The sequence below is a fragment of the Nicotiana tabacum genome, chromosome 21 (assembly GCF_000715075.1).
Source record: "Nicotiana tabacum cultivar K326 chromosome 21, ASM71507v2, whole genome shotgun sequence".
Lineage (NCBI taxonomy): Eukaryota > Viridiplantae > Streptophyta > Magnoliopsida > Solanales > Solanaceae > Nicotiana > Nicotiana tabacum.
Genome location: NC_134100.1, coordinates 17,629,648 through 17,639,604, shown reverse-complemented (window position 1 = coordinate 17,639,604; position 9,957 = coordinate 17,629,648). Strand labels below are relative to the sequence as shown.

Below are 9,957 nucleotides of genomic sequence, written 5' to 3'. Positions count from 1 at the left end.
TATGCCCTTCTTCGCGTTCGCGTAGGTAGTCTTGCGAACACAAAAGGTAAAGAGGGGCAGGGGGAAATTTCTTCTTCGCGAACGCGAATGACAGGTCGCGAATGCGGTGCAGTGGGGGCTTCACCCTTCGCAAACGCGACCCGTCTACCGCAAACGTGAAGCATGGGACCTGGGGGAGGGGAAGTTAACTCATCGCAAATGTGACACTTGGATTGCGAAAGCAGAGGCTTGAGGGATATGCCTTCGCGAATGCGATGTGTTACTCGTGAACGTGAAGGCTAATAAGGCCAAAGCTTCGCGAACGCGATAGGCTTCTTGCGAATGCGAAGAAGGCTTGTCCAGTGTTTTAAAATCAGAACTAAAAACAGGATTAGGCCATTCTTTCATATTTTCAAAAACTAGAAGGCACAGAGGCGATTTTCAAGAGACAACTTCTTTCCTAAAGTGTTGGTGAATGATTCTAAACTACATTCTTTCCATTACTCATTACATTTCATCAATTTTAACAAAAAATCTAGGGTTTTCATGGTGGAAATTGGGGGTTTGGGTAGAATTAGGAATTTTTGTATAATTAAAATTTAGACCTCGATTTGGGATCGCATTTCAAAATTAATAACCTATTTGGGCTCGTGGGTGAATGGGTGAATGGGTTTTGGTCCGAACCTCGAGTTTTGACAAAGCGGGCCCGGGGTCGATTTTTACTTTTTGGGAAAAATGTTAGGAAACCTATAATTATGTATTGGAATTGATTTATTTAGCAATAATTGAAGTTATTAAGTTAATTGTGACTAGATACGGGTATTTTGGAGGTGAAAACTAAGAGAAAAGCGGTGTTTGAGGCTTGAGTTCGGCCGTGGAATCGAGGTAAGTGTTGTGGCTAACCTTAGCTTGAGGGATTTGGTATTGTTTCTTTATTTGCTATGTGTTTGGTTGTTGAGTACGACGTATAGGTGAGGTGACGAGTACATATACATTGTTGTCGGGTCATAGTATGTGAGTGAGTCTTATCCTTGTGACTATTGTTTTCTTTATTCGTATTGTTCATGCTTAAACTGGTTATTCTTCATGTTAAACAAATCTTATCATGTTTTCCTGGAATTTGATATTGGCTGAGTATTGAGTTGAGATTTATATTGTGAAGTTAAATATTGAAACGAGGTTGGTTATTGATATTCTCTTGTCGGGTTGTTATTGTTCTGTTGTTTGGGTGAGGAAGAGCATAAAGCACGTAGGGTGATGTCGTGCAATGTTTTGTGAGTGAGTGTTAATGCACGAAAGGTGATGTCGTGCCATATTTTGTGAGCGTTAATGCACGAAGGGTGATACCGTATCATATTCTGAGAGTGTTAATGCACGAAAGGTGATGTCGTGCCATGTTATGAGAGAGTTAATGCACGAAGGGTGATGCCGTGCCATTTCTATTGTTTCTTATGGTAAGGACAAGAGTAAAAGCACGAAGGGTGATCCCATGCACATGTTTGCTATGTTATTACTTCCGTTGGTACAAAGCACGATATTTACTGTGTTCTGTACAGTACTACTTTCAGGATTTGATATTCCCCTCAGCATGTTTCCCCCTTCCCCGTTATTATATGCTAAATTTCCATTTGTTTTTATTTTCTCATATATGATTTAACTGTACAGGTTCATGATATTGTCGTGTCCTGGCCTCGTCACTACTTCGCCGAGGTTAGGCTCGGCACTTACTAGTACATGATATCGGTTGTACTGATACTCCACTCTGCATTTTCTATGCAGATTTTGGTACCGAACCTCGCTGATCAGAGTTGGGTTGCTGCCTTCAGTCCATCAGGAGACCTAAGGTAGATCTGTCAGCGTTCGCAGACCTTGGAGTCCCCTTCCATTTATCCTAGTCTTCCTGTTTTCTTTTAATTCGAGAACAGATGTATTTTCTTTAAACCAATATTTGTAGTAACTCTTAGAAGTTCATGGATTGTGACACCAAATTTTGGGTAGTCGTGTATTAGTGTTTGAATTATTATAAACTTCCGCACTTCTTACTTTGTTTTGGTTTAAATTATTGATATTTATTGTTTTGAATAACGGTTATTATAGTAAATCTTTATCTGTTGGCTTGCCTAGCATTCTAACAGTTAGGCGCCATCACGATCTCGACGGTGGGAAAACCTGGTCGTGACAATAACGCATCGCTGTATTTTCTTTCTTCAATCACTTTTATGAGTTAAACAGTATTGAACTATTAGGATCGAAATATCATGTGTTATGCGGAAGCTACTAAAGCAAGCCTTCAACGACGATAAATCAGACCACAAAAGAGAAATATACCAAAAGAGACACAAACATTTAACGTGTTGACTTACGTCCATAGATGGAGATGAGAAATCATTTATATAAAAGAGAGTACAAAATATCGTGAGAACAACCGTACAAAGGGACAAACACAAGTGGCACATTAACACTTGTCCCGAAAAGTTCTCCTCCTAAACAAGACTTTCATACCCTATATGGCTACATTGTGGATGCTATTGAATGAGAAGGAATGATCCTCAATTTTTAGAAATCCAAACATTTTCCTCCAAGAAAAGGGACTAGTCAAATATGGAAGAATTATAATTTTCTTCTAGGAAAAGAAAAACCTAATAATGATAAATATGTTGCCCTTTCCTTCAAGAGATAAGAAAATCAAATATAATAAAAAAATTCAATTATGGTAAATATATACTCAATTATAATTTGAGTACACAATAATAAATATATAAGATACTTAGAGCTGATCAACTAGTATAAGATCGAGATGTGGTTGATTGATAGCTTAAAAGTATTTTTCTAAAGCAGAAACTTTCTAAGTAATTAAATTTTGAACTGCATGCGTAAATTATAATTACTACAAATAAAGTTGTGGCCCCTAGTAGCCTTGCAAATCTTGAGGTTTCAATGAAAGATAGATACTAATGGAAAGACAGACATGTGGTGTTAAATTGTTAATATTTCTCTCGTCTATGGCATGCCTATTTTCTCTGCACTAACTTCAACCATCGTACCCTAAAAATTCTCTATATATAGATCAAATTTTATCAGTTGGGAAAAACAAAATAAATCTTTTGCCAACATATATATATATATAAAGTACGTGCATGTAGAATAATTCCTTTTTTCTTCTCAAACATGCAAATATACTTCTATACTGCCAAGATATGATCAGTTTCTTATTTCCCTTTGTTGTTTTATGTTTTACAGGATGATGATGGCCAAAACATTTCAATTTGTCTGTGTACTTATTTGTTTTTTGGCCATTATTATCAACATTGAGGCTTGTGTAAAAGAAAATGCAACATCATACATAGATCAGGGATATTATGTCGAAAAAACAGTCGTTCACAATGCTGTATCGAAAGGAGCAGGTTAATTTCCTTCAGTAATTTTATGTACATTTCGTCTAAGTATATGGCCAACGGTCTATTGGAAAAAGTCTTGTCCCAGATTTCATTATGTAAAATTATACTGGGTATGTGTATCATCGTCTCAATTAAAAGATTAAGTTGTGGGCTTAATTTTTTTTAATGGGCCAAGCACATAAAAATTATAACAGGTGGCAGCAAGACTTGACCCAAGGAACTCTACATGATCTGATACCATGTTGAAATATGTGACCATCTTATTTAAAATTGAAATTGTTAGAGAAAACACACATTTATTTATTTAGTTACATTCTCCACACATTTAATATAATTAAACTAAATAATTTTTGAATTGTGAAAAGAGTTATAGTAACATTTTTTTTTAATATGGCAGTGTGCTTGGACGGATCACCTCCAGCATACCATTTTGAACCAGGATTTGGAGATGGAGTGGGAAAATGGCTTGTTCATCTTTCGGTAAGTCATATCTAATTCACTATAGCTACAATTGTTAGGGTCAAACGAACAGGCAATTATACGTGGTCGACTGATGAGTAGAGTATCGTCCTCACAATGATTTATGATTAATTATGAACTAAATTAAATTATTTATGAATTTTCCCCAAGATATATATATATATAGAGTGTTTGTTTGAAGTGTTTTTTTTTTTTTTGGAAAACTCTCACATTGTACTTAGGGAGGAGCATGGTGCACAACCGTCGAAGAGTGTCTAAATCGTTCCAAATCTGATTTTGGTTCCTCAAACTATATGAAACCATGGTGGTTTCAAGGAATTTACAGCAAGACTCAGAGTGTAAATCCAGGTATCTCTTTGATTAAACTAGTAGAAGATTTTATTTTTTTTAATTTTTATCACAGCTGTTTTATTTTTTAATTTGATGTTGCCTTAATTGTTACATTATTATTCTGTTTAGTTTGACATGTCATGATCTGTTTTCTTGATGGAAAATATGCAGATTTCTACAATTGGAACAAAGTATTTGTTAGATACTGTGATGGTGGAGCGTTCACAGGAAATGCTGAATACGTTGATCCTGTATGTTCCCTAATTTTAATTTGCTATATAATTTATCATTTATAATATGTAGACATTTAATAGAGAAGTCTAATCACATTCTTCCTTTTATTTTTAAGGCTACCAATCTTCACTTTAGGGGCGCAAGGATTTTTAAAGCAGTAATGGAGGATGTTCTAGCAAAAGGATTGAAGAACGCGCAGAGCGTAAGTAAATTTTAATTTGTCCACTATTTTCAGCGAAAAAAATCAGAAATAGCTAAATTTACAACTGCTAATTAAAAATTATCCATAATTTTAAAAGTAAAAGAAATTTAGCTACTTTTTCATAAAAATAATATTTGAACAAAAATACTTTTAAAGTCTGAAAAATTTCCAGCATAATATATTCCAGTATAATATGCTGGAATTCTAGTATAATATGTTGGAAGTTTATACGCAGGAGCTCTATAATTCAACAAATTATATGCTGGAACTTTTGGTGTTTCAGCTAGGGTATTTTTGTTCAGATTTTATCTCAACATAAAATAATGATTATTTTTCAAAGACTTGGCAAATACTAGCTATTTTTTTTTTTTACATTTTTCATCAACTGCTCCGCTAAAATAGAGAACTTTATCGTATGGACCGCTTTACCCCTGATAGACTTATTCGATACAAATACAGATTAAGCAGCTTACTATAGGTTATCTCTGCCACTCTTAATACATGCTCATATAAGTTAATTATTGCAGGCACTTCTTATCGGAAGTTCTGCCGCAGGATACCCAGCAATGCTATACTGTGATCGCTTCCGTAAATTGTTGCCAAATACTCCTAGAGTGAAATGCATGGTTGATGCTGGTTATTTTATTCATGTGTAAGATTTTTATGCCTACACGTATTTTTTTATTTAACAAATGATATTTATAACTGCATTCTAACTTTGGAGCTTTCTCTTTCTAATTATAGGAAGGATCCACACCAAGCAAGAAATTTCACGGAAATGTATAAAGCAATTGTTAATTTACATGTAAATTCCTATTCCTTAGTTAATTACGTAGTATCTTTTTTTTTTTTTGAAAAATTTCATGATAAATAGAAAAAAGAAAAAACGACACATGTTGGTTTGTGTGATCTTAACCTAATTATCTGAGCTACTGTGCAGGGATCTGCCAAAACGTTACCAAAATCATGCACAAAAAAGATGAAACCAGAAATGGTACAAACTGCTACCTATTGATTTAGTTCATGTTGTTTTGGTCTTTTTGCATGTAAAGTAATGTTCCAATTCACTACACGCAGTGCTTCTTCCCGGAGAACATGCAACACAAAATCAAGACACCACTTTATATTGCAATGTCGGCATTTGATAAATTCCAGGTACTTTGATATTTATCAATTGTTATCCTTCTATTTACTATGGTCCGTGACAAAATCAAGAATTCACTTAGGGTAATCAAAATTTAATATATAAACGTTTAAAAGTAATATTTAACCTATATACATCAGTGGCATAACTAGAATAGAAGCTATGAGTTCAATCAATCCCATAAAGTTTAAATTCTAGATCTGCCTCTGATATGCACTGTATTTTTTGGCAAAGTGGAAGCTTTACATTATTTTCTGCATATGCTATTTTGCAGATAAACACTACTATATACGATGGGATAAATATATGCATTGAAGGCGGAAATTGCACTGCAACTGAGAACAAACTCTTCAGAGGTTAGTACTTTTAGTGTAACTTTAATTACTTCTTTTAATTATTAATATTATTCGTTGGTGTATATTCTAATACTTCTGGATTTGATATTTCAGAGTTTAGGTTGGAATTCTTAAATGCTTTGCCCAAAGCAAATAATCCTAAATTAAGAGGAGCTTTCATTGACGCACGCAATCATCATACCCAAGTCCAAGGATGGTGGTCTCCTAAAAATGTCACCACCGTCAAAAATTTGGTACGTAGGATTATATATTTATTTATTTATTTATTTAAAAGGGGAGTCTTGTCGTCACTGGTAAAATTGTTGCTGCGTGAGCTGTTCGAGCTTTGGAAAAAGCCTCTTGCAGATATGCACGGGTAAGATTGCGTATAATACACCCATGTGGTCCGGCCCTTCCCCGGACCTGCACATAGCGAGAGCTTCATGTGATTAGGAGATCACGGGTTCGAGCTGTGGAAATAGCCTTGTGCAGAAATGGGAGAAGGGTAAGGCTGCGTACAATAGGCCCTTGTAGTCTAGCCCTTCCCCGGACCCGCGCATAGCGAGAACTTCATGTGATTAGGAGGTCACGGGTTCGAGTTGTTGAAACAACCTCTTGCAGAAATGGGAGTAGGGTGAGACTGCATATAATAGACCCTTGTGGTCCAGTCCTTCCCCGACCCCGCGCATAGCGAGAGCTTAGATGTCCACTAGGCTGCCCTTTTTATTTATTTATTTATTTATGTTTGGAATTGTATACTTATTAACTTATGGCTATTGCTTAGAACAAGAAATTTAAGGAAAAAAGAAATTAAAGGAAATATAGTAGTTTTATTATGATATTAAATGAAGTGTTTTATATATGCAGAATCTAATGAAGGCATTTGCTGATTGGTACTATGATCGGAACTACACCTATGTGATAGATGAGCGTGACTTGCCAATTTCTGCTATGAATGATATTAAACCTTGCGATACCTAGAAGTGACGATGTGCGGTGTTTAATTAAAATCTATTTATGTCAATGCATGTATTTTAGTGACAACAGCTTCCTGATGTATGCGTTGATTGTTGGTAATATAAATCAATAAAGTTCAATTGTGGTTTAATTCAGTAAAGTCCAAAAAGATGAATGTGAATTTGTTTAGTTCTTTGTTGTCTCGGACTCTCCAGTCCCCTCTTGCTCGGTCGCGATTTTTTACCATCCAAGCAGTGGCGGAAGTAGAATTTTCACTAAGGGGCTCAAAAATACAAAAAGTAAACACACAAAAAATATAAAAAGATTCAATAACTAATATATATATACATAAAATAAAATAAAAACTTTTTAGCGAAGGGACTCGACTAAACCCCCTTCCTCTCACCTAGATCCGCCCTTGCATCTGTTGAATATATTGATAAGAGTTAGAAATATATGTTGCTAGTTATTAATTGATATTGATAAAGATACAAGATCTTTATCCAAGATCTTATTGTATTTAAGGTAGAGTAGAACTCAATATAACCTACAAAGAGTATAACATCTAGGCAGTCATCTGTTTGTGCGTATAATTATACGGTTAATGTACTCATTGTAATATACTGAATGCAAGCCTATTCTCTTCTCCAAAATAACTAATTTTCTACATGGTATCAGAGCTTTAGCTCTCCATTGCGCAACTCTACTCCATAGCTCAAAAATGACAAACTCCTCTTCATCAAGCCAAACACCAACCCCAACAACCACACTCTCAACTACCTCACTTCACCACCTCATTGCCTCATGCCCAATCAAGTTGAAGCCATTAAACTATTTGATTTGGAGCACCCAACTGTTGAAATTGATTCAAGCCATGAAACTGACTAGTTTCATCAAAGAAGGCAAAGCAGAGTCAAGCACTATTGTGACAGTAGGTAGAGGATCAACCACTTCTGAAATTGTAGAAGTGATGAATGCTTGGGAGGAAAAGGATGTCTTGCTGCGAAGTTGGATCTCAGGTACAATGACAGAAGAAAGTATGTACCTGATTGTTGGATGTTTCTCAGCGAAGGAAATGTGGGACAACATTGAGAAAACCTATCTTCAGGCAACAAAAGATAAGGAATTTCAACTCAAACAACAGTTGCAGAACATCAAATTTGGTTCCAGAACAACTGATGAATATTCGAAGGAGTTAAAGAACATCTGTGATGGTTTAGAAGCCATACACAAGCATGTGGACGAAGATAGCAAAGTGATTAACTTTGCTAGAGGATTAGGTCCTAAATATAAAACTTTTAGGACTGTGATGTTAGGAAAGCTCCTTATCCCACTTTGAATTAATTTGTAAATATTATGAGAGGATTTGATATGAGAGAAGATGAAGAGGATAATCAACATACAAACTACAACATGACTTTTCAAGTGTAAAGAGCAAATGGAAATAGAGGCCGCAGAGGTTTCTCACATAGAAGAGGAAATCCGAATTTTTCGTCCACGGGAAGAGGTTTTCGACCTGCTAGTCAAGGAAATTCTCAAGGCGCTCAGGCTGCTCAGAATCAAATACAACAGAAAATGAAGGAGACTGCGGCTTGTCAGATATGTGGAAGGAATAATCATACGGCTCTTAAGTGATTCTACAAGTGGGATTTCTCCTATCAGGCGGTAGAAGACCTTCCTCAAGCCTTGCCACAATGAACCTGCAAAATGAGAAATATCAGGATGATAACATGTATGTTGACTCGGGTGCAAGCACTCACATTACAAACTCCACAGGTAATCTGTCAAGATTCAAAACTTATAAAGAAAAGGACAGAATTGTAGTAGGAAATGGCTTAGAACTTGCTATAACACATGTTGGAAGTACAAAAATGTCTGGATTAAAAAAATAAAATACTTGTAGTACCTAAACTTATGAATAATCTTATCTTAATTAGTAAGGTAACAATGCCTACACAATTGAGTTTTCTGATTTTGATTTTGTTGTAAAGGACAAGAAAACAAGGATGCTGCTGGCCAAAGGATCTAAGAAGAATGAACTGTATGCATTAGAGGATAATAATTTGCAAGCTTTGACAACAATACAAAGTTGGAAGGATTCAGATAGTATATGGCACACAAGACTTGGACATCCAAACCTTAGATCAATAAAAGTTTTAAATAGTTATAAGTGCATTAATGTTAGTAGTTGGAATAACAATCCTACTATTTGTGTTAACTTTTAACTAGGAAAAAGCTATAAATTGTCATTTGATTCAAGAAATAAGATTGAGAAAGAACCTTTGTTGAAAATTCATTGTGACTTATAGGGTCCTACTCCCCTTGAATCATCCCAAAATATGAAGTATTATGTTATTTTGGTTGATGATAATACTAAGTATACCTGGATGATAGACTTTAAATACTCTTGCCTTATGTTTTGATTATCTAACAAACTTACTGTTAAGAACCAGATAGGGAACCTGACCTACTTGATTGCTGCAAGCTTTAACGGATTCCAGCTAAAGGTGAACTGTTATAGCTTCAGAAGCTAGGAACCCATACAAAAACCTGATACTCGTGTGGTTTCCTCATAGCAGTACAGAGTCAATTGGACACAACTGAAAATGAAGTGACTGATGGCACTGTTTCTGCCACACTGCACTGTCCACCCACTCATTCTCTAACCAAATAAAGTACTCACATCATTTCAAGTGATGTGATCAAGATGTACCCACAATGAGCTTTATACAAAACATCACTGGAAGGTTTCTGTTTCTCATTCAAGCATCTTGCAAAATAAGAAGAAATTATTCCTCACACGCTTGAAGAACAAAGTTGAACGCAACTACGAACCAGTTCCAAAAAGATAGCTTGTTGTTGTCCTAGTTGAGTTGTAACCTTGTTGTTGTACTTATT

The 9,957-nt window shown here is 35.5% G+C and overlaps 1 protein-coding gene across 1 annotated transcript; it reads left to right on the top strand.

Annotated features, from left to right (window-relative positions):
* The first annotated feature begins 3,020 nt into the window (after nt 1–3,020).
* Nucleotides 3,021–7,210, top strand: LOC107799065 (pectin acetylesterase 7-like). Its single transcript, XM_016622136.2, has 13 exons — nt 3,021–3,108; nt 3,220–3,383; nt 3,775–3,857; nt 4,079–4,205; nt 4,359–4,438; nt 4,537–4,623; nt 5,151–5,275; nt 5,368–5,428; nt 5,564–5,617; nt 5,701–5,778; nt 6,042–6,123; nt 6,217–6,356; nt 6,970–7,210. The coding sequence occupies exons 2-13, from the start codon at nt 3,221–3,223 to the stop codon at nt 7,081–7,083; spliced, it is 1,194 nt and encodes a 397-aa protein (XP_016477622.1). The 5' UTR covers nt 3,021–3,108; nt 3,220; the 3' UTR covers nt 7,084–7,210.
* Nucleotides 7,211–9,957: the final 2,747 nt, after the last annotated feature.

Coding starts and splice junctions, on each gene's coding strand:
- LOC107799065 (XM_016622136.2), top strand. CDS start 3,221: ATGATGATGGCCAAAACATTTCAATTTGTCTGTGTACTTATTTGTTTT. Junction 5,276..5,367: donor GCTGGTTATTTTATTCATGT/GTAAGATTTTTA, acceptor TTCTAATTATAG/GAAGGATCCACACCAAGCAA. Junction 5,779..6,041: donor CGGCATTTGATAAATTCCAG/GTACTTTGATAT, acceptor GCTATTTTGCAG/ATAAACACTACTATATACGA.